Genomic DNA, 27,929 nt, shown 5'->3' with positions numbered 1-27,929 from the left:
TTAATTTCACATTAATACTTTAGCTGGTAAATGTATGATATTTACTTATTATAATAATTAATTAATATAATGTTTTTATTATAATATATGTAATTATTAATATTATTATTTTTTCACTGTAGGTTATCAGACCAGGATGAAGAAGGCAAGACCAAGCAGAAGTGTATTATATCTGACCCCTCCTTTTCCATGGTGACAGTTCAACGGGAAGATAGTGGAATAACCTGGGAAACAAATTCAAGTAGGTCTTCCACGCCTTGGGCTTCAGAAGAAAGTCAGACGTCTGGTGTATGTAGTCTGGAAGGGTCAGGTATAAATTCTACTGCAGGGAATGTTTCCTTTATTGTGGATGAAGTTAAAAAGGTCCGGAAAAGAACATCTAAGTCAAAGCATGGCTCACCATCGTTGCGTCGGAAAGGCAACAAAAAAAGAAATTCTTTTGAAACCCAAGATGTTCCAGCAAACAAAAAAGATAATCCTTTAATTTCAGAAAGCCAGGTACTAAATACCCAGAATGAGAAGTTATCTAGTGGCAGTTATGATAAAATGAGAAAAAAGAAGACCACCTCAAATACACCTCCTATTACTGGAGCAATATACAAAGAACACAAGCCATTAGTGTTACGGCCAGTCTATATAGGAACAGTACAATATAAAATCAAGATGTTTAATTCAGTTAAAGAAGAATTAATTCCTCTACAATTTTATGGGACATTGCCAAAGGGTTATGTAATTAAAGAAATACATTATAGGAAGGGGAAAGATGCATCCGTTAGTCTAGAGCCAGATATGGGCAATCGTGATTCTAAGATAGTTTCTAAAACAGGCAAATTAGTAGGCCAAAGTGTAGAAGATGATAAAGGAAAAGAGCTTACTTCACCCTGGAGAGGTGCACTCTCCAAAGGATCGAAGTCCCATACCTCCTTATTCAGTCGAGAAGACCTAAAGAAAATTGACCTGGATTCTCCTCCAAGGGCTGCTTCTGCCACCAAGCACACAGTTTCCTCTTACAGAAGTAATGACACAGCAAAGGAAACACAGCGCAGCCCTCCGCAGTCAGTGTCACAACAGCCAGGTGTTGAAGCAAAACCCTATGAAATGGAGCCTTCCTCTCTTATGCCTGATACATCTGCAACAGCAAAGGAAGAATTCGAGCCTGATTCACAAGAAATTGTACCTTCAGAGCCTGAATCTTTAGTCTCACCAACTTTCATGGATGAGGTAAAGAAGGAAGATGTGTATTCTACTGACCATTCCATTTCACCGGAGGCAGAGAAGGATTCTCTGGAAACAGGTTCATCAGGTCTGGCAGCATCTATCCAGGAAGACATTGGTCCAGAGAGAGAAGAATTAGATCTGACTTCACTAGAAAGGGCAGAACCAGTCTCTGAACAACTGACCCCTCCTCAGTTCGATGTCAAAGGAGAGAAAGAAGAAAACGTGCCTGAGCCACCCATTTCTCTTTCTGAACCCTTAGTGTCAGAGAAAGAAGAAATAGAGACTTCTGTACCAATAGCTGCTACCCCTGAACCTGAAGATTCTCATTTAGTGGAAGAAGAGATCATAGAACTTGATTATCCAGAAAGTCCATCTGTTTCTGAGAAGCCCTTCCCACCCCACTTGGCCCCTGAAGTGGAGCAGAAAGAAGAGGAGCCCATTCTACCATCCCTGACAACATCAACACCTGAACGTGTTGCTTTGTCTGAGGAAGAAATAGAAGAAAATGAGTCTGTTTCTACTGATTCTGCTTTCGTATCAGAGTACTCAGTCCCACAGGATATGAACCATGAACTAGAGAAGCAAGAAGTTGAGCCAGTTTCTCAATCCATTGTAAAAGCTACATCTGAACATGCAGTTTTGTCAGAGGAGGAGAATGAGGAATTTGAGCCTTATTCGGCCTCTGCATCTGAACACTCTCTCTCACCATCTATAACCGAGAAGACTTCTGAATGCCAATCCCCACTGTTTTCAACAGTTACATTGTCTGGAGAAGAGGCCGCAGAAAGTGGGCATTACACACCAGATTCCACATCTGCTTCTGAATATTCAATTCCATCACAGACAACAAAAGAGTCACTAAAGAACATTGACCATAAGTCCCCATTAAAGTCAAAAGGTGTTTCTGAGCACATGGTTTTGTCAGAAGAAGAGAAGGAAAACACTGGGCTGTATTCCCCAGATGTGGCCTCTGTGGATGAACACTTTCTCCCCCCATGCACAGCTGAGATGACTTCTGAATACCAAGCCCCACCACTTTCAGCCACTCCTTCTGAACATGTGGTCCTATCGGAAGAGAAACTAGGAAGTGAGTGTTTCACACCAGATTCAACATTGAATTCCCAATATATAGTTCCACCAAATGTAACACAGGAAATTCCAGAGAAAATAACTGATGATGCAACGCTCTTAAAATCAAAAGGTGTTTCTGAGCACATGGTTTTGTCAGAAGAAGAGAAGGAAGACACTGGGCTGTATTCCCCAGATGTGGCCTCTGTGGCTGAACACTCTCTCCCCCCATGCACAACTGAGATGACTTCTGAATACCAAGCCCCGCCACTTTCAGCCACCCCATCTGAACACATGATTCCATTAGAAGAGGAGACAGTAGAAATGGAGCGGTACACACCCTCTTCCACCACTGCTTCTGAATTTTCAGTACCACCACATGCAACACCTGACTTACAGGAGGAAGAAATTGTCCACAGATCCCCTTTAAATCTAAAAGGTGTCTCTTCACCCATGAATTATTCAGAAGAAGAGCAAGAAGATGTTGAACCTTTTTCTCCAGACTCTGCATTTGTGTCAGAGTTCTCATTCCCACCCTATGCAACTCAGGAAAGAGAGAGAAGAGAATTGGAGTGTGAATCTCCAATATGTTTAACATCACCATCAGAACACACTATTTTGTCCGATGAAGACACTGAAGAAGCTGAACTTTTTTCTCCAGACTCAGCATCACAAGTTTCAGTCCCACCATATAGAATCCCAGAAACAAAGAAAAATGAAATTGAGCCTGATTCACAGTTAACTGCGGTATCTGCTTCGGAATATTCCTGCTTTACAGAAGCAGACGAGGAAGAAATTGAATCAACAGCTGCTACACCAGTACCTGAGCATCTCAGTTCATCATGGAAGCAACAAGCTGCACCTTCCCCTCCTATGTCTGCATCTGGAGAGTTGAGTCTGCCAAATAAAGCAGAGAAAGCAGATGCTCAAATATTCTCAACATCTGTATCTGAATATCTTATTTCAGCACGGAAACAGGTAACTCAAGCATTTTTAGAACCTGAGTCTGAAGATTTGAATCCACCACATTTAACCAGTGAATTAGAGAAGGGAGAAATTAAGACTAGTTCATCAGTAGCTGCAACACCTGTTTCTGTACCTGCAGAATCACCCATAGTAAAGGAAGAAACCAAACCTATTTCACCTTCATCTCAGTATCCAGTTTCACCTGATTCAGTCCATGTCCTTAAGAAAGAACAAGAACCCAAAGCATTGCTCACTCCAAAAGCTGCAAATGAACAGATGGCTTTGTTTAATGTTGAAAGTAAGGAAGAAATTTTGCCTGATTCTCAAGAAGCTGCAGCACATGTATCACAGGATCAAGAAATGGAACCTCAGCCTCCAAATGTTCCAGGGTCTGGAATGAAATTTTCCATTCTGTCTGATTTGGTAGATGAGCCAAAGAAGGATGTCAAATTCAATTTAGCTCCAACTGTGACATCTGAACTAGAACAGAGAATATTGTCAGAGAATGAGCCTGAAGTAATAAAACCATATTCACCTCTAAAGGAACCACCTTTATCTGGGCCTGAGAGGTTATCAGCAGTGAAAATGGAAGTGAAACACGATTCCAAAATAATTGGTGTACCTAGAGTGCTGCATTCACCAGGAGTGGAAAAGGAAGTTGAACATGGACCATCTGCACCAGAATTTTCAGAAGAAATAAAGAAAGAAATTGAACCCAGTTCTTCAGTAACCACAGCCTCTCTAGCTAAGCATGATTCAAACTTAACCAAATTAGCAAAAGAAGAAATTCCAACAGAGTTATCTTTTACTGCCCCTGTAGAACATCCAGTCTTAACTGTAGGAAAACGTGAATTAGAAAGTGGTTTGCCACCATTGGTAACATCTATGGATGAGCAATTACTCCTTAAAGATGAAGGAAAGATAGCAATTAAAGCTAGCTCTTATATTGAAACTGCTGCATCAAAACATCCAACTTGGTCAGAAGCAGAGAAGGAAATTAAACTGGATTCACCTCCAAGCATATCCTCTATATCAGAGCATTCTATTTTGTCAAAGGTAGAAACTGAAGAAGTTAAACCTGGGTTGCCAATAACCAAAACACTGTCTTCTCAGAATGCAGATGTATCTAAGGATGCAAGAGTGGAAAGCAAACAAGGTCTTTCATTTTCTACAGTCCTTGACTCTGAACATTTGGCCTTACCACAGAAAAAGAATTCTGTGTCTGCCTCAGAGGTATCAGGGCTTTCAGTCAACCTAGGTGGTGAGATAAAGAAAAAAGAAGCTGAACTTCCTTTCTCACAAAATGTGTCACCTGCACCCAAACATGAAGTTCCAAAAGGCAAAACTGAGAAAATGGCAAGTTCTTCTCCCGAGTTGGAAACTTTAGTGTCAGAAGATTTAGCTCCAACATTACCAACCGTCAGTGATGATAAGAGCAAACAGACTATGGAGACATCTTCTACAGCTCAGGGAGACTTTCTGTCAGAAAAACAGGGTCTCATTCTGGCAGAGCTCTCTTTAGAACCCGTGAAGAAAGACAAGCCACACCAAATATCAGAATTACCAAATGCTGGTGGTTTAGGTAGGCAAAGTGGATCTATAGACTCCAAACAAATAAAATCTCCCATAACTGAAACAGGGGGTTCTGTCTTAGGAAAGGGCCTTGCTGAGCTTAGGAGCAGAGGAGAAGAAGAAGACAGGGAACTTCATGTGTCAACCACAGTGCCTGAAATTTCAGAGGTTTCATCAGACCTTAAGGAGGAACCTCCGAAACAAGAAATTAAGTCTGTCTCTCCTAAGGTAGTCAGCTTAGGGTCAAAAGAAGCATTTACCTCTTTGGTTGAAGGAGACAACCCTGAAGAACTTCAGCCATACACTTTTATTTTAGAAGGATTATCAAAAGAATTGAGCCATTCAGCTGACTTTAAAAAGGGGGGGAAACAAGAAATAAGCTCATTACTGCCAACAGGAAATTTGGAGGCACAAGTGACAGGAGATACTGTAAGTACACTAAAAGAAGAAACAGACCAAACAAATTCATTCCCTGCACCCACCCAGAGTATAATGAAACCATCAAAGATGGTTTCTTCTGACCACCTTATGGAACAAGAGAAGCCTGAAAACACACTTCAGTCAGATAAGGCTGTTAAATTACCTGATATAAGCACATCTTTTGTGCCTAAACAAGATTTGGGTATTAAACAGCTTGCAGTTATGAAAGAGAATTTGCCTTTGGAAGAATCAAAATCATTTTTTACAACCAAGGGTGCAGATGTTAAAGAAACACAAATGAGAGAGGCCCTTATTTCTCCAGAGGACGAAAACTGGATGCTGGAAAAGCCAGAAAAAGATCTGGCAAGTCATCGTGAAGAAAGAATATTGGGATCTGTGCAGCTGGATTCCTCTGGCAGCACTGATCTGGAGACAGGGCAGCCCAAGGCTACTTTGTCAAATAAAGACCGTGCGTATGAAACCGGAAAGCAGATTCTGCCACATTCTGCTGAAGAATCTCACTTATCATTACAAGAACCATTAACTACTCATGATATCCCCAGTGGTAATGTAGAGATCTTATCAACTAAAACATCTTCTTCTGAAGAAATAAAGCTGGTCCCCCAAACAAAATCTTTCTTTCCAGCTGAAAATGTGGAGAGAAACAAAGCAGAGGGGAAGCAGGTCTCTTCTTTCATGAGGAGCGAAAGTTCAGTGTTGGAAAAAGCAAACACAGAGTTTTCCAGACCTTGCAAAGACAGCCAGGAAGAAGTCAAACTGCCTTCTGAAAGAATCCTCCAGAAACCAGTGTCTGGTCCATCCATGGAACAGGTCAAGTCAGAAACTATTCCCTCACATGCCAAAGCAGCTCCTTTCCTGGCAGAAGATGCAGAACCTGTGGTGGGCAATAAAAAAGAAGCACTCAGGAGTGTATCTCCTTTACCTGGAGAGAAGCAATTAGAAGAATCAAAAATGGATCAGTCAAAAGTTGTAGATGATGCTAATGAGAGAGGGAAACCAACATCTGGAATGAAAATATCCACACAAATAAAAACCTCAATCCTAGAAAATAAAGAACCTCAACCCCCAGAATCACCTGAGGTGACACAAAAGCTGCCTGAGCAGCCGAAGGCAGTTAAACCAGGCCATTCTGAAGAAAAGAAAAAGAAAGGAATTTCATCTTTCACGTCATGGATGTCCAGTTTGTTTTTTAGATCCAGCACTCCAGATAATAAAGTTGCTGAAAAAGAAGATTTAGAAACACAACCAAGTCCATCTATAGAAAAAGCAGCGACTGTGATAGAGCCTAAAGGTATCGCTCCCACTGACTTCAATGCAACTGAGAAACCAGCTGATCAACTGCTACCAGAGGCAAAACTCATAACTGCTGAAGAATCCAGAGGTACTTTAGTTAAATCTGAGGAAGGTCAAGACTTTAAAGAAAAGCCTACTCTTTTATCAAATGTAGAAGTTTTACAGCAGCCAAAATCCAACTTTGAGGTGTCCAGTGAAGATCGTGGGAAGAAAGAAATGGACCTAAACTCAGTAGTTACTTCTGTTGATAGTGAGGGACATTTTGGAATTCAATCTTATTCTCCGATGGGTGAGAAATCCATTATGGAAGAAGCCAAAAATGCTGTTCCTCTCCATGTTTCTGATAATAAAAGAGCCCAGAAGCCAGAAATCTCTTCTCCATCTAAATGGAATATTTCTGTTCTTAAGGAAGAGCCAAGAAGTGATCAAAAAGAAAACTCACTCTTTTCATCTGATGCAGTAGATAAGGTGACACAACAGCCAAAATCAGTTTCATCTAGCCTCACAAGTAAAAATATCATGAGGGAATCAGAGAAGCCAGAGTTAATAATTTTGCCAGAAAACTCTAAAGGCAATTTAATTAATCTTGGTGAGGACAGACTAACGAAAGAAATGCCAAAACCTACTTCCCTGAAAATTTCTGAAGAGGAAGTAAAACTCAGGTCTGTTAGCCCAACTGAGGAGAAAGATAATTTGGAAATCAGATCATATTCCTTGGCAGAAAAGAAGGTGCTGGCAGAAAAACAAGAAACTGTGACCCCATTAGAGTTAAGATATAATAATGAAATAGAAGAGACACCAATTACACATGGATCTCGCTATATTAAATTGGAGGAATCAAAAGCTGCTGCTGTGCTGCAGCAAGTCTGTCAAAATGAAGACTACAAAGAAAGACACAAAATTGTTGAGGAGGAGAAAGGAAAAGAAAAAGAAAAGCAGCAACAAGCATTTTCAGAAGGAAAGAAGCAGCAGGAGATTCAGCCTTATTCTGTGAATATAGCCAGGACTATGCCTGAAAAATCAGATGACTCTTTAAGTCGTTCTTTGGGTGAAACTCAGCCATTTTCATTAGTTAAAACTACATCAACTACTGAAAAATTAGAAACCATGATCTCAGAGACTCACCCAGAAATCAGGGAAACAAAGGTAGTAGGAACCCAGCCGTCTCTATTAGAAGAAAGTAAAGTGTTGGTGGAGAAAACCAAGACGTTCCTTCCAGTGGATCTTCCTTATCGTGATGAACTAGATGGCCACTCCTTTCCTAAGGAAGGAAATCTGGTATTGGAAAAATCAAGCAGGGATGTGGCAAGTCACAGTGAAAACAAGGGACAGGTCACAGTGTCAGAGCTGTCAAAAGGTGGTTCAGTAGATATCACAAAAGATAATATAAAACAAGGATCTCCATCTAAAGAATCAAAGAGCTTAGAAACACCGCCATATTTGTTGCCATCTGTGAAACCACAAACACTTGTTTCAGAGGCTTCTCCAGAAATTAGTACTGTAAAGAATCAAGAAATTAGTACAGAGAAGAAACAAGAATTGACTCCAGATAGGCATACACTCCATACTATTCAAACATCTAAAGTGCAAACATCTGAAATGTCTAAACAATCTGTACTTGTTTCAGAGCACCACTTGGGGGCTGTAGGAGCTGCCCATGTAAATGAACCACACTCTCCAGCAAGCAGCAACTATGCTGAATTTATAAGAAATGCATCAACAACCAATGCCGATAAAATATCCAAGGAGCCTGAAGAAGAATTTACGACGACTAGTAAGCCAGCTGGACTTTCAGAAGATCAAAAGAGTGCCTTCAGTATCATTTCTGAAGGCTGTGAGATATTAAATATCCATGCTCCTGCATTTATATCTTCAGGTGATCAGGAAGAAAGTGAACAAATGCAAGATAAGTTAGAATATTTGGAAGAGAAGGCCTCATTTAAAATTCTACCCTTCCCTGGTGATAGTGAGGCAGTTGCTTGCCATAAAACATTAAAGAGTAAGTTAGATTCTGAGAAAAAAGTTACATCTTTGAAAGAAAATAAACAAAAGGAAACTCATGAAACAAAAGAGGAAATATCCACAGATTCAGAAACGGGTGATTTAGCCTTTAATCAGCCCACAATTCCTGGTGAAGAGGATTATTTTGAAAAATATACATTGATTGATTATAACATCTCCCCTGACACAGAAATACAGAAAGCTCCAGGGAAATTAAATGTTGAGGTGAAACTCTCAAAGGAAGTTATAGAAGAAGCTGTCTCTTTCCCAGAAAGTTCAGAGGAAAGTGCCCTAGAACATGAATATGACTTGGTGAAGTTAGATGAAAGTTTTTATGGACTGGAAAAGGACTACAGCAAATTATCTCACTCAGAGACCCAAAAGTCTGTGATTATCCAGAAATCAGCTGACAGAGATGCTTCAAAGAACACAAATAGAGATGTAGACTCAAAGTTACCTGGGATGCCCTTATTTGATACAGAGGAAGCAGTTTTGTCACCAACCCAGATATTTCCTACCACTGCTAAAGCCATTAATCCTGAACTTCTGGAAGAACCACCTGCACTCGCATTTTTATACAAGGATCTGTATGAAGAAGCAGTTGGAGAGAAAAAGAAGGAAGGGGAGACAGCTTCTGAAGGTGACAGTGTGAATTCTGAGGCATTTCCAAGCAAAAATTCTGACACTGATGATGGAACAGGAATATATTTTGAGAAGTATATACTCAAAGATGACATTCTTCATGACACATCTGTAATGGAAAAGGACCAAGACCAAGATCTGGAAGGAAAACCAGTTGGTAAGGATGATTCATACCAACTAATAGCAGCAGAAAGGGAAGTTGGGATGAAGTTTAGAACTATTTGGGGGGAAAGGAGTCTGGAAGAGGAACAGAAAGCTTCTTTCAAGGAGGGAGAATCAGTAGGCCATGTGGAGACCCTTGACAATGTAGATACACAGAGGAAAGCTCCCATCACTGAGGAAGTCAAAGTGGTTACCCAGAAGATAAGCTATGCGGTTCCATTTGAAGATACTCCTCATGTTCTAGAGAGCATAGATGAAACAAGCACTCCGGGTAATGAAGCAGCAAATGAAAATCCAGAGGTCAATCTGAATGTCCCAGTACAAGTGTCCTTCCCAGAGGAAGAGTTTGCATCTGGTGCAACTTGTGTTCAAGAAACACTGCAAGTAGAACCTCCAATAATGGTCCTACATGAGCCAAGGGAAGATAGGCTCCGCAGTAGCCCTGTCCAGGATGAATATGAGTTTGCTGAATCTCTGAATTATGAAGTAGTTACTCAAGACACTTTATCAGAAGGATCCACGCCTGAAGATGTGTTATCTCAGGGAAAGGAATCCTTTGAACACATCAGTGGAAATGAATTTGTGAGTGAGGTGGAACAAAATATGTCTTCTGAACAGAACGAGTTGGGCAGAGAGAGGATAGAAGACCAATTATCATCAGAGTTGGTAACTGAGAAGGAGCAGAAAGAACCAAAAAAGTCCCAGATTGACACGTATTGCTATACTTGCAAAAGCCCAATTTCTGCTGTTGACAAGATATTTGGCACCCACAAAGACCATGAGGTATCAACGCTTGATACAGCTATAAGTGCTGTAAAGGTAAATATATTTTAAAGCATTAAGTACATAATAATACATACAGGGGTGGGGAAAAGTAGTTTTACAGTTGTATGTGAAAGTTTATTCTTGTGTTATTATTTATTAACTAGAGGCCCGGTGCACCAATTTGTGCACTGGTGGGGTACAGTCGGCCTGCCCCGTTGAGGGGCTGATCAGGGGCGCAGCCGACCAGGGAGAGGGGCTGCAGTTGTTCCAGTCGTTCTGGTGGTTCTGCCACTCGGTCGCTAGGCTTTTATTATATAGGATTATTGTATTATGTATCTGTATTACAACTGTAAACTTACTTTTGCCCACCCCTGTATAAATGTAATTTGTTTTCATATTTTCTCAATTAAAAAAATGATCAGTATTTGACACATTCATCTTTAGGCATAACAGTCTGAAAGAAAACTTAAGAACATTTCCCCAGGCATTTAGTTAAGATCAGTTGACAAACATTTATTATGTATACACTATGTGCCAAGTATTTTTCTAGATTCTGGGGATACCAGGATAAATAACACAGGGTCACTGCCTTTGAAGGGTCTTAACATTATCCAAAAAAGCCAAATGACTTTAAATTAAAATATACTTTTGTGCATAAAACAGTTTATTTTCTGTTACCTACAATATCATCCTTTAAAATATACATTTACATTACTTTGAGCAATTTTGTTGCAAGTTTTATAAAATAGAGAGTAACACATTTTAAATTAGTTTTCTCCATATTTTCTCTTTATCAAATTTATGCTAGAAATGGAAAACCTAGCTATGTCTGTAGATTTCTGATGTTAAAAAGTTAGTCACAACATATATCCTTATGATGTTAAAAAGTTAGTCACAATACATTTTGTTATGTATGTGACTATAATACTCTACTTCCTTGGAGATACTACTGGAAATAAGTTGTTTAGTTTTTGAGATTCCATCTACCTTTGAATAGCCTTCTAAGTGGAATCCCTACTCTTGTCTCTTTGACCCATCTTCCATACAGTGGCCAGAATGATCTAAAAATTCAAATAATAAGAAGAACTGAGCACTTATTCTGTGCCAGGCCACTGTGTTCTTTATATACAAGATAAATTCAATTTGAAGATCATGAAATAGGCTCAGATAGTTTAAGTGATCTGCCCAAGGTCATGGAAGACAAAACTAGAATTGGTACCCATGTCTGTCTGGCATTAGAGTTCATGTTCTTGGTTGTATAACCATGTTGCTGGGCTCAGTAACTTCCTAATGGTAGCAATTTTCAATATGATTATTCAGTTAGGTCACCGTTAAATAATTGCCAGCAAACAAGGGTAACAAGGTCATTCTAGAGATGAGAATATCATATGAAAAGGCACATAGTTGAGAAAGAGTTTAAGGAAAGATGGGGCTTGTGTGATTGGAGCCTGGGGGCTTATGGAGAAGAGGCAGGGGCTGGAGAGGGAAGCAGAAGCCAGATCTTGAAGGGACTTCCATCAGTGTCATTTCTCCACTTATTCTGTGGATAAAGAATCAAGCGGCTGAAGCTCTGTGTTTCTGTGCTACTTGTTAAGTTTAGCAGGATAGATTACAGCTAAGGTTATAACTACAGCTAAAGTAGGTACCATCTTCCCCCATCACCCATGCATTTTCTAATGGGCAGTCACCCCTTGAGTATTTTAACGCTTTGGGGATCATTAGAACCTTTAGGTCTTTTTAGTAGATAGTTTCTATCATTTGATATGTAGACTTCTGGCCTGGTGACACTCTGATCACCTCTCAGGCTCAGGTGCTCCAGGCTCACCTGAGGCTATTGGCACATATGGGATAAGACTACTCACATAAGTTAGATCAATTCAGCAAAAAGCCCGCTATTAGAAGAAAGGCAATATATAAAAATTGAGGCCTTGCTAAAGAGAAATAATTCAAATCCAAAGCCCACTAAAACAAGTATTCTTTGAACTCACCAACTTACCAAGAAGTCCTTCCTCTTTTTTTTTTTTAAATATATTTTATTGATATTTTACAGAGAGGAAGGGAGAGGGATAGAGAGCTAGAAACATCAATGAGAGAGAAACATCGATCAGCTGCCTCCTGCACACCTCCCACTGGGGATGTGCCCGCAACCAAGGTACATGCCCTTGACCGGAATCGAACCCGGGACCCCTCAGTCCGCAGGCCGACGCTCTATCCACTGAGCCAAACCGGTTTTGGCAAGTCCTTCCTCTTTTATGAGAAAATACATTGTCTTTGTGTTGCTCTCACTCATAAACCTTCTAATTGTTTATTGTATAGAATTATTATAGTCAATTTAGATGAAGCAGCACAAAAATTTAAAAAAACTGATTTGTTGGTGAAAATGTTATAGTAAACCTCTACCTCTACATACTAAATTTATAAGGAAATTGAACTCACCACTTAAAGTTCTTTTCTCAAATGTCATGTACTAAAAAACAAACAAATACCACACACACCCAAAACAAACAAAAAAATTAAAAGAGACAAAAAAGAAAAAACAAACAAAAATAAATCAAATGTCATATACTAAGGATATCTTAATTCTTTTCTTCAGGTTCAATTAGCAGAATTTCTAGAAAATTTGCAAGAGAAGTCCTTAAGGATCGAAGCCTTTGTTAGTGAGATAGAAACCTTTTTCAACACCATTGAGGTAAGTTCCTATATCCCTTTCACTCTTACCTGGTTTGTTCATGGCATCACAAGTACATAATTCTGTTCTAAAAGAATCTGAGTTGGGTTTGTGTGTGCGTGTGTTGTTTGCTGTTGTTGATTTTTTTCCCATTAAGTCTTCCATCTGTGTGTAATCATTGAGACTACTACTTTCTGTCTAAAGGTAAATGATTAGCCCTTAAAAACACATACACATTTATTGGGCACTTGCTGCAATAAGGCAAATGCTTTACATGCTTATCCAATTTATTCCTCATAATAACCATGTGAAATAGATGTTATTATTGTTCCCCTGTTATGGATAAAAAACTGAGACTTAGAGTTAAGTATATTACCCAAGGTCATATGTTGAGAGACAAGGTTTGAATTCAGGTCCAAGTTCTTATTTGCTCCACCATCCTGCCTTTCCTTAGGTTAGCTCTGCAGAAATGCTCTAAGTCATTGCCCAATGTCCCATGCCCTCATAAACGAGTGTTTCTCATGGTACCATTGTCTTTGATGAGTTCATGCCCTCCCAGCTGCTGGCCCTGCTCCCTCTGAAGTGAAGGGTAGGCATAGCAATGCTCCATCCATATACAAAGGTGGCCCAAGCATACTCGTCAATCAGGAGTGGCAAGGGGCCCCTGCAAAAGGCTGGTGCACAGTTTTTCTATCACTAGAGCAACTCTGTGTCCTAGTTTGCTTGTGAAAAGTCTGCTTAACTCCAGTTATAGCTCAATTAATAATGGCTAATTATTTTTTGTCACCCCCCCCCCCCCCGTACCAAAGCGTCCTGTTTAAACAGTAAATTATATGATCACCTTATCACTAGCCATCTTATGAGGACAGCCCAGCATCTGGGTTTGTTCAGATAGGCGATCAAGTTTCTCTTACTGTGGAAGAAGCTTCCCCCTTCCTGCAGAGCATAAATGAAGGTAGCATCATATCCAATATCCTGGCTGCCCCTTCCTCACACTATGGTTTTAGTGGAGTGGTGAAAATGGCACAAAACACTCTCCACTCCCTGAAGGCCATGAATCTTCATTCATTGTGATGCCATTGTCAAGTTTTACCATGTAGGAATGCCGATGGAAAAGACTTCCATGCACATATCTGTGTGTTTTCATGAACTAAATCCTTCTTGAGGATGCTCTTACAGTAAATTCTGTTGCAGAGCTAACTATGTCAAAGGGGGGTTGGTGGGTTGGAAATTGAGACTGTACACATAATCTGTGATTCTCTGATCAGAGGTCAATTCTTTAAAAGGCTGGTGTTGTCCTAGCTGGTTTGGCTCTGTGGATAGAGCGTCAGACTGTGGGCTAGGGGTCCCAGGTTCAATTCCGGTCAAGGGCACATGCTCTGGTTGTGGGTTTAGTCCCCAGTTGGGGGTGTGCATCTCTCATCATTGATGTTTCTATCTCTCTCTCTCTCTCCATCTCCCTTCCTCTCTGAAATCAATAAAAATATATTAAAAAAATAAATAAAAGGCTGGTGTTTCTCTAAAAAAAAAAAAAAAAGACATACACTTCTCATTTCATTCAGAATTTTGTTTTGTTTTGTTTTAGGAAAATTGTAGTAAAAATGAGAAAAAGCTAGAAGAACAGAATGAGGAGATGATGAAGAAGGTTTTAGCACAGTATGATGAGAAGGCCCAGAGCTTTGAGGAAGTGAAGAAAAAGAAGATGGAGTTCCTGCATGACCAGATGGTCCACTTTCTGCAGAGCATGGATGCTGCCAAGGACACCCTGGAGACCATTGTGAGAGAAGCAGAGGAGCTTGACGAGACCGTTTTCCTGACTGTAAGCACCGATCAAAACAGGCCCAAACACCTTACACCCACTCTGCCCCCAAGTCTACTTTTAAAATTGTAATTTCCAATATTCCCTAAGATCATTTATATACCTGTGTGGGGTTTTTCTTTTATATAGTCATGACATTATAAAAATTATCGGGCATGCCTGATGCCTATGGAAAAGGCCCAGCAAATCCTTAGCACCCAGATCCAGCTGCAGGATACATGGAAGTCAGGGCACAGCCTCATCTGTTCTGTCACAATGGGTTGGTCACCTTCTAAAAGGGAGGAAGAAAAGCAGCCTGTGAATCTTATTCATGCCATGCTCCCTTTGGAGGCCTGGCATCGTCATGCTGGCCCCTTGGCCTGTCCTCTCCATTCCCACTCCCTCATCTGAAGTGACCTCTCATAGGGACCATTCCCTCTGAGCCTCGCCAAGTGGCTGAGAGTAACATTTGGTTCACTTTCAGAAGGCAAAGGGATGATATAATGTGATACCTCTCTCAGGTAACTCAGGGATGTTTTTATAAGGGTACTCCTATGGACCAGATTCCTTAATTTTAACAAGTACCTTGTAGACCAAAATTCCCAAATTGCACCACAGAGGCAGCTCTTTGCTCTCCTAATTCCCTAGAACATCCAGTAGGATACTGACTCTCTGTGGAGCCAGGATTAACCAGGAGTAATGGAGGTATTTTCCTTGAGGGAAGTCCCCAACCTAATTACCAAACCAAAGGAAAGCACCATCTAATGGTGAGTGGGGAGCCTCCTTTTCAAAGCTCTCTGGTCCACTGGGCCCTCCAGTAAGTTTTGGAGATAGAGCAAGGCAAAATGGGTCAATGTTAGGCTTTTCATTTGCCGCTGGGGATACCTCCAGCCAGGGCAAATTTAACTGAGGTGGACATGGCATCCGCAAACACAATGAAAACCATTCAGGTGCTTTCTTTTTAATTAAGGCAGTGCTTTAATATTTTAAAATTAGCCACCTCTTGCAAAGTACAATATTAATAAAGTGCTTTGTGTTCCCTAAGAACCTTACTTTTGTTTGATAAGAATATTTTCTTTTCTGTCTAGAAGAACAAATTGTAAATAAGAAAGCATTGGTTTTTTCCTGCTTATAAAAGCAACATATATCTATTTTAGGAAATTTGGAAAAGACAGAAAAGCACAGAGAAGGTATCACCTAGAGATAACTACTGATTACATTTTTTGTATATATCCCACATTGAACAAATTTAAGTTATTTTTTTTACTTCAGAGAATTCTTTTCTGGAAGCCATTTGTTAATGAAGAGAGAAGCAAAGCCTGAGCAACTCATTGCTGGCCTTGCTGATAGTGGAGAGTTAGAGCAGAACTGAGAACTGAAGCCCCCTCCATCCGTGCCCTGCCCTGCCCTCCACCCTCCTCATCCCTTCTGAGCACTAATTTCCTTGCTGCCCCAGCTGAAGCCACCCAAGGGGAAGGTGAGGAGTGATGATTTTAGAACATGCATAAGCTTAATTCTCTAGGTTTTTGTTGTTAATTTCTCTTTCTCTCTCTCTCTCTCCCTCTCTCTCTCTCTCTTCCCCCCCCGCCCCTCATTCCCTCCCAAGTCATTTGAGGAAATCAATGAAAGGTATATAAAACATGGCACAATGTAGTGGCATTCAAGAATAGCATGACTATGCTTTATTTTTAATGTTTTGATGCTTTATAGAAAATGAGCTGCCAATTAAAAAATACATACTTTTAGTAAGCTATTGCATTTTCACTTTTAGATGCAGTGCTTTTAAAAGCTAAATGACAGAGTTGAAAGAAAATTGCATGTGCTTTACTTCAATAACAATTATCATAGTATAGGTTTTTAACTTGAGATGTAGTTTGTCTTTCCAACCTAATCTCGACCATCTTTCCTGTCACTGCACACAGAACATTTTGTAGATCCTTAGACTTATTAGTTAAATATGAGTGCTTGAAAGAATCATTCATATCTGCCTTGAATAATTTTACAACTTAATGTAATTTTAATGGAACTTCTTTCATGTTGTCTTCAAAAGATAGGCATGCATTTATCTTCTCTTCATGCTCAGCTAACCTAAATGAATCTTCCTCTTTTGATTTTTGTTTTTAGCACTCAGTTTAAGGGAAAGTCTTTATTCTTTTAAAAGTCAAAGCATTAAATTGAAATTAGGAAATGTTGTCTCTAAAAACATCAGATCTGTGTTTATCTTCTGGAGCCTCTGATAGTGACATGCTGATACTGATCTGACACATTTTCCCTTTGTTCCACAGCAAGACCTGAGGTCTCTCCTGGTTGAACCTAATGCTTTTATCTTTTTTACCCCTTTTGTGTAAATTTCTAATCTTATAAATATTATCTTCAGTTTACTTCAATACCAGATTGTGAACTATCATAAAATCAGAAATTTATATTTGTGATATATTAAAATATGGAAAAATGGGTTTGGATTAGAAACTTGATTTTTTTTTAGATAATAAAAATAGTACAGGTGAACTTGTTTACCTTTGAACAGAATATTGTCAATACATTTTAAGAAAATAATTTGTATAGTAATATTAGCATTAATCAGTAAGGGTTTTATTTCAGTGGCTCTGTTACAAATAGAATAACCCAGGGAGCTTTAAAAATGCTGATGCCTGGCCCTGTCTGGTTTGGTTCAGTAGATAGAGCATCAGCTGAAGGCCTGGGTTTGTTCAGGGGCTCGATTCCCAGTAGGAGGGCATGCAGGAGGCAGCCAATCAATGATTCTCTCTCATCATTGATGTTTCTATCTCTCTCTTTCCCTCTCCCTTCCTCTCTGAAAACAATAAAAATATATTAAAAATAAAAATGCCCATGCCTGAATCTTACCTCCTGAGGTTCTGGTTTAATTGGTCTGAGCTATAGCCTGAACATTTGATGTTAATGCTCAGTCAGGGTTGAGAACCTCTGGGTTATAACAGTCTGTCCTCTGGCTCAGTGATTTTTTCCCAACTGGCTGTGCCTGAATCAGCTGTGCAATTTGCTAAACCAGAGCTCCCGGAGCCCACCCCAGAGCCACTGCATGAGAGTCCAGGATAGGCCCAGGCGTCTGCCTGTTTACCATTTCTGCCCCAGGCAGACCTAGAAAATGACACCCAGGCTTTGTTCCCAGTTTCCTTTGTTTTAAAAAATGTACACGTTTCTCCTACATACTATTGATATTTATTTTTATCCAAAAAGTATATGGATTTACAGTGCCATTCCTTGTACACTGGACAGTGTCGATACATATTTGTTTATTTATATTTCATCCACTCATGCCAGGCATTGATTGGAAGGAAAGTTTGGTGAATGAAAATTTGCAAATGCTTTTACTTTAAAAAATACTATAGTACATTTTTAATTTTATAAACATTAGAATATTAACTTGCTAATCTGAATTGACATCTATTTAATTCTAAATTCTATTTCTTTGGTCTTGTGCTTGAGCTTGCTCATCTGTGTGTTATTTTAATTAATCTTGATTTCATTGTCCAATGTGTTGTGAATTAACCTTTGCAAAAGCTGCATGTCACCTAAAGGAGGTTCCACTTGGGATAACCATTATTTTTCTGTAAAGGAAAAAGCAAAAGTTGGGATTTGGTAAAGAAATATAAGCAAAGAAAACCCTGTTAAACATGCACGTGTGTGGGGGCATATGTGATAAGCCTGATTGTGTCACTAAGAAGCCTTTCATGTCCTCAAGACAACCTCTACTTCAAGATCGCAGGGTTACCAATATTGCTCTCCATGAGAGGTGCTAATTACCTAATTGGTGTTTTTTACCTTACTGCTTTTTCTCCCTTCATGTTATATCTCTAAAGGCAGTGCTCATAGACTAAACAACTTTTCTCAACACTGAAAGTGCTTAAATTAAGGAATGCTGTCAAGCATATTTAGATTCAAAATTTGTATATTATGAAAAACACATTTGCTTAGAAAATGCGGTCTTATTGAGAGGATGCATTCATTTTCTCTGTTCTGCTCTTTTGTGTTATAATAATGAGAAAGAGAATCACTGCTCATGAAAAGATGTTCACTTGTCCTTTTGTATAGTGATGTTAAAACTGGACAAGTGTCTACAACCAGTGTGTATGTGCTACAAAAAGCCCTCCATTTAGTCAGTGGCATGTGTTGAGTGGCCTTAGTATATGTACTAGTCACCATTGTCTGTTAATCCAATCATTTCTTCCTCTGCATCCCCAAGGCCTTCATTTAAGCTTGTGATGTTTCCCTGGCCTGGAGCACTATGGGGTCCTCTCAACCGACCTCACTACCTCCCTAGTCTACTTGCTCTGATTCTTCCTCAGTCTCTGCCAGGCCATGCTTCTAAACTTCCCTTTTGCGAACACTTCTGTGGCTCTCCCTGCCTTCAAAGAGACAATGGAATCTCTTGGTGAATCCGAAAGGCTCTTCACAGTTAAACCACAAATTGCTTTTCTGTTTCAACTCTGTCTCCATTTTCTAATTCTCAGCATAGCCCAGGACCACCTCTGGCTCTTGAATGTGCCATACTCTCCCAACTCATGCCTTAATGATCCAAGCTATTCTGTCTGCAACCTCCTTACTCTTGGTCCAAAAATCACCTCATCTTTGAAGCCCCTATGGGAACCATCTTCCCTAAATCAAATGATAGTGAATTTTATTATTCCTAACACTAGTAAACACAGTAGTAGTCACTCTTTAAATATTTCAGTTATATTTTATAATCTTTTCCCCTCACATTGATAAAAAAATTTGTCAGAACTGAGATCCTGATATTCTCACCCAAATAAAACTTTACCCTCTTATATATTCAAAGTATATTTATTAAATGCCTACTGTATGCCAGGTTACCCATTACACTGCAGTAGGGAACAAGATGAAGTCCTTTTGTGCATGTAGGTTATATTCTGGTGAAGTAGACAGACAAAAACCAATAGGTCATGACAAGTTTGAGGAAGTAAAACACAGCAGAGTAAGGGGTCCAGGGCATAGGCACCACAGTGTTTAGTGTACTCAGGGCCGGCCTCTCTGAGGAGCTAACATTGGAATAGAGATCTAAATTAAGTGAGAAAGGAACCATACATGTGGGAGAAGAAAGTCCCCACAGCAAGTTCAAGGGCTGAGGCTCTGTGCTACCCAAATCAAAAAGTCAGTGATGCGGAAGCCAGTGGAGTTCCTCAAAGCTGTTTAATTGCTGGAAGATAATTCCAGTCCTCTGAGAGGGGTGCACAGAGGAGAGCTCCTAACCAAAGTTGAGGCTCCTCAAGCTAAAGATAAATGTTTGCAATCTCTTTTCCCCTCTGCAGAATCAAGATTTTTTTTTAAAAGCCCCGATTTCACCTAGATACAAATGCTAAAAGTTATTATTTGTTGGCATCTCTCCTTAGAGGGTCTTGAATTTATAAAAGCTATTCATTTATATACTGTATTTGTTTAGTCTGTTAAGAATGGATAGACTTTATCCTCCTTCAGTGCTGTATCCCCACTACCCAGAACAGTGCCAGGCACATAGTAGGTGAACATATTTTTTGAAAGACTAAATGATAATGAGGTCTGAGAACAGCAAAGACATAATACAGTGTGTGAATTTCCAGACGGACTCTGAATCTTTATATTATTAGGAAATAAATAAAAGTGATCATTAAAATATAGTGATTTTTAGAAGTAATTTTATAGATGCAAAATAAAAAATTGTATAATTTAATGGAATCTACTTAGATTTGAGGATATAGGAATGGAATTTCTAATATGAGCAGTTACACCAAAATCTTAAGGATAAATGTATTTCTAGAGTTTGAAACAGTTTAAATCCTTTTTGGATACAGTGCCTCACAAAAACTACCACTACCACCACCCAAGTTCATTTTGAACAATTACTTTACTTTCGTTCTGTATGCTAATAATTTTTTGACTTATATTTCCCCCAAATAGGTTGCTTTCTGCCATGGAGAGTACTGCTTCATTAGAGAAAATGCCTGCTGCGTTTTCACTTTTTGAGCATTATGATGACAGCTCGACGAGAACTGACCAGATGTTAAAACAAGTGGCTGGTAGGCATTTTAATATCTTAAAGAGCTTGATGAGATTTGGTGGTTTTTCCTTGTTTGTTTTTGAATGTAAGGAAATATAACTGGAAACAGGAAAATCTTTTTTGTAAACATTTAAAGCCAGATTCTGAAATAAAGCATGAGACCAGCACACCATTCCCGTCATAAACTGCATTTCCATTTGAAGCCTAATGACTGTGCTAGGATATTGAGGAGGTGGGAGAGGTAGCAATGAAACCAAAGGTCTCCTGTTATTTTCCTTTGTCCAATAGCATTTCTCTCCCTCTCTTCTAGAGATTATTTGCTTCACACCAGCAGCCAGCTAGAGAAGGAAAAATAAATCAAATAATTTCATGTGTATTGAACAGATTTTTCCTTATGAGTGGTTTTCCCCTCTTCAATTGAGTACTTTTTCCTTTTTTAAAAACTAAACAGATTAGCTTAGAAGAACTAACAGCTCAGCATCATGCTTTGTAGCCAGGAGCCTCCCACTCAGCTGTCAGAAGCATCTTGCTGGCTCTTCAAAATATTTTTTAATGTGCTATTTTAACAAACAAGACAATTTAAATTTCTCAAAGCTGCCGTGTTTCAGTCAAGTTACCAAGTTTCACTTACTGTACAATGTACTCAGATGTCCTCCTTAAGAGATGCTTTACTCTTTCAAAACCACCTTAAAGACAGCTGCTGTTTTTCAATTGACAAGTAACTTTCATTCCTGTAGGAAGAGGGTTTGTTTAGTAACTGGTAAAAAGCCACTGTGTCTTTAAAAAGACCAAAAATCCTACCAACCCTATGTAAAATGAAAAATGTAGGCATTTATGGATTTTCTGCAGAAATGTCTCAAAACAAAAGGATGTTTTCTTAGAATGTCTTTAAGAGGCATTTAAATAAAGCAGGGATTGCAAACTAAAAAATTCTGATTAACAGAGTAGATCTTTTGCTTTTAAGGGATTCTTTTTTGAATACCCGATGGGGAATGAGAGGACATTCTATATATTTTAGAAGCCACAGAGTTAGATTATCATTCTGAAATAGTGCCTGTGGCAGTCCCAGTAATTCCAAGCTGTTTTGGGGAAATTGATCTCTGAGAGATAAATGCTGCGGGTTGTACTTCACAGAATTGGAGCCCAAGGTGTTGACTTGTTGCTAAATAGTTTTTGTTCATTTTGTGACCAATGACACCTCTCAGATCTTGAGTCCTCACCTGGTACCTGAAAAGTTAATCAGATCACTCCCTAAACAGATATAATGAGGAAAGGATATGAATTTTTCACTAATGTGTATTCCACTCTTACATGATGCCTGGCGCTGTGGAGGCTGTTAAGCATACGGATCATCTAATCTCACAACCCTAGGAGGTGGGTTTTATTGTTATTCCCATTTGACAGGTGAGGAAATAAAAGGAGCAGAAAAGTGTCTCTCATATTGCCCTAGATACACAACTATTTGCGGGCTTGTAGTGGAGGAGTTCAGTTCAGAGCTTGCTCTTGAACCACTGCTCTACCCCTAAGAGGCAGAGTGCATTGCTCTGAAAGGAGCGGTAACCATAGATTAGTGACAAGGCTTCCTTGACTCTGGCTCCTGGGGCCTTTTTTTCTTCTTAATTGTGGTGAAATACGCATAATGTAAAACTTAGCATTTCAACCATTTTGAAGTATGTAGTTCAGTGGTATTAAGTACACTCACATTGTTGTGCATCCATCACCACCATCCATCTCCAGAAATCTTTCATCTTGCGGAACTGACATTCTCTACCTGTTAAATAACTCCCCACCCCCACCCCAGCAACCACCATTCTGCTTCCTATTTTTATGAATTTAACTACTCAGGTATAAGTAGAATCAAATAGTACTTGTATTTTGTGACTAGCTTATCTCACTTACCATATCTTCAAGGTTTATCCACATTGTAGCATGTGTCAAAATTTCCTTCCTTTTTAAGGGCTGAATAATATTCCATTGTAGGTTTATACTGCATTTTGCTTATCCATTCACTCATGGATGTACATTTGGGTTCCTTTTGGCTACTCTGAATAATACTGCTCTCCTGGGGACTATTTTGAAAGCTGGCTTGAGTGGGAATCTGGATCTGGGCACAGGTCCTGAAGTCCCAAGTTGATCTACCGCTCAGCTCCCTTAGTGTGACAGCTCTTTACAGGACACTTCCTCAGGCCGAGGGAATCCATGGGGGGATTCCTCTGGCAAAGAAGCCTTAAAATCTCATTTTGTCTTTAATCCTATTCACGTTTGTTGCTATGGCAGTGTAAACAGAGTAGCTGACATATAAAATCCAGGTCTCTGATGCTTGTCTATCACAGGAATTTTAAATCCAATAATTATTATTCAACTAGAGGCCTGGTGCATGAAAATTCATGCACTGGAGAGGGGGTCCCTCAGCCTGGCCTGCCCCCCTCACAGTCTGGGAGCCCTCAGGGGTGGGGGCAACCCGGCGATCAGGGGAAGGCGATGCCCCATCACACCTCTGCTGTTGCTACTGCCAGCAGCACAAGCCTCGGTGGGCCCTAGTTACCTGAGCCTTGGGCGGCCCTGGGCAGCTGCCGTCCGAGGCTTGCCTGCGCCTCGGGCTGGCTCTGGGCGGCTGGAGGGCTGAGGGGACTGGAGGACTCTGGAGGCAGGCATGCGGCAAGGCCAGGCGCCTGTTGCCCCAGTGGGGCTGAGGGGACTGGGCGCTGCCATCTTGTGGCTGTGGGCGCTGCCATCTTTGAGGGTGTGACAGTCAATTAGCATATTCCCTCCTTATTGGCTGTGGGTGCTGCCATCTTTGCGATGGCATGGGGGTCAGTTAGCATATTCCCTCTTTATTAGATAGGATTACATCTATGAAATATTCCTATTTTCTTTTTAATTTTGGAGTATTTTGAAAAGTAAGAGTCTTCCTATTTTTGAAAAAGATTGTTCTAACTTTAATGATTTTGGGAGAAGCACATTAAGTACAAAATTATTTCTAACCTACATGTTTTGCTTAATTCCCTACAACTGCTTCTTCCTTAAAATTTGGTGATGGTGTGTGTGTGTGTGTGTGTGTTACCATTTTAAAAAAGCAGATATTGCTCAATGTATAATTCGTTAAAAAACAACAACAATAAAAACACAGGAGCATTTTCATTGTTCATGCCTCAAGGAGTTCACACTGTTTCAGAGACGATGGACAATAGTTGAAGCGTTCTGCTTGGCTCTTCAGTAAACCTGGGTAACATGAAAATTTACTGCACTGCATTTGTCCGGATGGACTCCTTTAGAATGTGACACTGATTTCCTGCTGGGAAGACAAACAGTGAAGTCAAAGATAGCATAAGGATCTGTGAGCCATTATCAGTCCTTGGGGAGGTGCCCTGAAAGGCAGGCTTCCTGTCATGAAGCCTGCTCAGCATGCCTGACCTCTGAGGCCCTCTCGGATTTACAGGTGGTGGAGTCCTAGTTCACCCGCATCATAAGAGGTTTCTTGCCTTCTCCCCTCCATTTTCTGTGCTCCTGCCAAGGCCACTTGCCTTCTGAATGTTAGCACTGTTTATGTGTCGGGCACTTTGCTAAGCACTTACTATATATTATGTTGCTTCTTACAACAACCCTGAGAATAAATGGCATTATTATTTTTGTTGTTGTTTCCCAACTTAATATGGGGAGACTGAGGCTAAAATAACACAGCTAATAAGATGGAGATCTGGCATTTTACCTTAGGTCAGCCTCTCTCCTCCAAAGCCCATGAACGTGACCACTCTCTTATCCTGCTTCTTATTTTTCATGCCTGTGTATTTCTTCAGCAATTTATCTCTTTCTTGAATCTTTTCAATCTGTCTCTTTTTGTTCCATCCTGTAGACCCATTTGTTTTTCATCATTTTTAACTCCTTGTTGAACTAACCTTGTTTTCTTTTCTTTTCTTTTCTTTTCTTTTCTTTTCTTTTCTTTTCTTTTCATTACTCTTAATAAAGTAATCTCATAAAATTTGACTCACACTATTTTAGTAAGATTATCTCTTAGGAAATTGTTGCCTGGAAAAAATAACCACAAAAATAAATTTAAAAGCATGACGTCTTCTCAATTGATGGGAATAACCTTTTCTTTTAATTTGTAAAATATGTTCAATGTTTTTGTCTCTCAAAAATGTTGGAGGAGAATTGCATAGGAGCTTGATTTATGGTGTTGTATATAATGTTGATGGTCAATATGCAAAATTATAAACTTTCAAATCTCTAGTAAAACACTTGAGAATATTGTTGTCTTTAAAATTCAAAACAATAGAGTAATACTAGATAGTTAAATCTTATACTTTAATCAGTTAATAGGGTACTTTTCCCCCTATGTAATTTTAACATTTTGTTTAAATTTCTTTTTAATTTGTAGCTATGGTCATGATGGAAAGAGAAAATAGGATAGTAATTTCAGAAAGTGTATTTTGTTATTTTATTCATGCAAGTCTTTTTCAGCTTTGATGATATAGCACCTATAGTTAAAAGTGGTTTCATTTGTCTATTGTGAATATAGACTCTATATTGATGTAGAAGGTTATCTAGCAAAGCATACTCAAGTTTTTGCTTCAAAGAAAAAACAAGTCATTTCCTATATCCTCGAGTCTAACCTGTATAAGTTAATTTCTCTAAATATAGAACTATAGAAGAATATTCTCAAGTGATCCATTTTTATTTATTTCTATGTGTCTTATATGTACACATATACAAATTCAAAGAAAACGTTTTGGAGGGATACACACTGAACCGCAGCAGTGGAATGTTAGGGATTAGGGGTTTGTTGGGAAACAAGGGAGAACTCCCAGTGTTACTTCATATATTTCTGTATTGTTAGAATTTTTTGTAAGTGACATTTGAAAAAAGAAAGAAAAATCGATCAATAAAATCAGCATTAGTTACAATAAATGTTGCTTATATTCCATCCAGTTCCACAGCCTCCTAGGTTAGAACCTCAGGAACCAAATTCTGCCACGAGCACAACAATTGCGGTTTATTGGAGCATAAACAAGGAAGATGTCATCGACTCATTCCAGGTTTACTGTATGGAGGAGCCACAAGATGACCAAGAAGTAAATGGTAGGGTTGCTAATACAAACACAGGTGCATGTGTATATTTCTGCATCTTAATGTAAAGTATTTTTTTAAAAATATATTTTATTGATTTTTACAGAGAGGAAGGGAAAGGGATAGAGAGTTAGAACATCGATCAGCTGCCTCCTGCACACCCCTACTGGGGATGTGCCTGCAACCAAGATACTTGCCCTTGACCGGAATCGAACCTGGGACCCTTCAGTCCGCAGGCCGACACTCTATCCACTGAGCCAAACTGGTTAGGGCATGAAGTATTTAAACATATACATATTACGGCTCTTTTCATAAAGCATTCATAGCTACTTATAAAAATAACAAACCAACAGCAGTATAATGAAATGAAATATAAGCAAAGTTGGAAATCAGGGTAAGGGAAAACAAAAATGCATTAATATCCTAATGGTCAACATGAATATTGTCATTGAGATTCATATTTAACTTTGAGCTCTCAGGATAGGAGGAGCAATTAAGTGATCCTCATTTTCAGAAAGGAGGTAACATGCAAGAGTTTCAGGGAGAACAAAGTTGTTTTTTTTTTTGTTTGTTTTTTTTTTTTAAATATATTTTATTGATATTTTACAGAGAGGAAGGGAGAGGGATAGAGAGCTAGAAACATCGATGAGAGAGAAACATCGATCAGCTGCCTCCTGCACACCTCCCACTGGGGATGTGCCCGCAACCAAGGTACATGCCCTTGACCGGAATCGAACCCGGGACCCTTCAGTCCGCAGGCCAACGCTCTATCCACTGAGCCAAACCGGTTTCGGCCAAAGTTGTTTTTTTTGTTTTGTTTTTTAAAATATATTTTTATTGATATTTTACAGAGAGGAAGGGAGAGGGATAGAGAGCTAGAAACATCGATGAGAGAGAAACATCGATCAGCCGCCTCCTGCACACCTCCCACTGGGGATGTGCCCGCAACCAAGGTACATGCCCTTGACCGGAATCGAACCCGGGACCCCTCAGTCCGCAGGCTGACGCTCCATCTACTGAGCCAAACCGGCTTCGGCTCAGGGAGAACAAAGTTTTGATCAATCTTTTGAGGTCAAAAGACAAGTGTAATGTGTGCCACTTTGTGGAGGAGAAAGGAGCCATTTAGGACAATGACTTCCACAATAATTTTAATGCAAATGCACCATTGGATGTCATGGTTGGCATTTTCTCAGATCTACCTTGGATAAAATCTATAAACATACTACAAAGGTAATTCAGAGTTTACACTTATGAAGGAATGGACCAATGTGGTATAATTTTCTAGGGTCCCAAATTAATGTGCAGATAGAGGTGAAAGAGCTTAGCAGGGTGAGTGGATGGCATGTCTTACTAGTATAGTTGAACCCTGTAAATATCTCTGTTTAGTAAGGTTTGTAACAAGACCTAGAAGCCAAGCAGTTTGAGGCTGTACTTAGTGATGAATCAGAGCTGGGAGTGCTGGCATACTGTGTTACTTGTTGAAGACAGACCCATATACAGGGTGGTGCAAGAGTAGGTTTACAGTTGTGAGTACGTGAGTTTATTCTTGTATTATTATTTATTAATTGCTCTATTATTTTCCATACAAACAACTGTAAACATACTTTTGCCCCACTCTGTATCTTAGAAACCAGATAATCATTTGGCAGGATTGACATGCTACATGTAATAAGGAATTGATTATAATATTTCACTGATACAAATATTTAAGTCTTTTGAGATGTCATGTGGTTCTTATTTAAATTAGAAAAAAGTAAGAAAAGCAATCCCTGACATAGTGTAAAATTGGCTTTGTCCATAAGAATTTCTACTTTAGCCCGGCTGGTGTGGTTCAGTAGTTGAGGGTAGACCCATGAAGCAAGAGGTCACCAGTTTGATTTCCAGTCAGGGCACATGCCCGGGTTGCTGGCTTGATCCCTGGTAGGGGGTGTGCAGGAGGCAGCGATCCATGTTTTTCTTTCATTGATGTTTCTATCTCTCTACCCCTCTCCCTTCCTCTCTCTAAAGTCAATAAAGACATATTAAAAATTAAAGAATTTATGTTTTATTGGGAACCTATTACCACATATATAGCTGTGACAAAACAGCAAGGTAAGTGCTATTATTCCATTTGCAAATGAGAAAACCAATATGAGGTTAAATAATTCACCCAAGGCCACATAGCTTATACATGACAGCAGCAGGATTCAAACACAGATCTTTTAGACTGCAAAGCTTATATTTTTGTTTGCTTGAAT

General features: G+C 39.5%; 1 protein-coding gene across 2 annotated transcripts in view; it reads left to right on the top strand.

Annotated features, from left to right (window-relative positions):
* The window catches only part of CMYA5 (cardiomyopathy associated 5), a 97,720-nt gene that overhangs the window by 34,554 nt on the left and 35,237 nt on the right, over positions 1-27,929 (top strand). Inside the window, exons 2-7 of one of the 2 annotated variants that reach the window (XM_080681932.1) lie at positions 123-10,182; positions 12,722-12,817; positions 14,382-14,615; positions 16,201-16,223; positions 20,526-20,644; positions 25,555-25,704. In XM_080681932.1, the coding sequence (XP_080538058.1) occupies positions 123-10,182; positions 12,722-12,817; positions 14,382-14,615; positions 16,201-16,223; positions 20,526-20,644; positions 25,555-25,704 (10,682 nt within the window). The remainder of the gene's footprint in view (positions 1-122; positions 10,183-12,721; positions 12,818-14,381; positions 14,616-16,200; positions 16,224-20,525; positions 20,645-25,554; positions 25,705-27,929) is intronic. The other variant, XR_013961300.1, reaches the window with a different exon arrangement.

The sequence above is a fragment of the Plecotus auritus genome (genome assembly GCF_963455305.1).
Source record: "Plecotus auritus genome assembly, chromosome: 7".
NCBI classification, from domain to species: Eukaryota; Metazoa; Chordata; class Mammalia; order Chiroptera; family Vespertilionidae; genus Plecotus; species Plecotus auritus.
The sequence above is the reverse complement of the archived record's forward strand: the minus strand, read 5'-3'. Positions and strand labels throughout refer to the sequence as shown.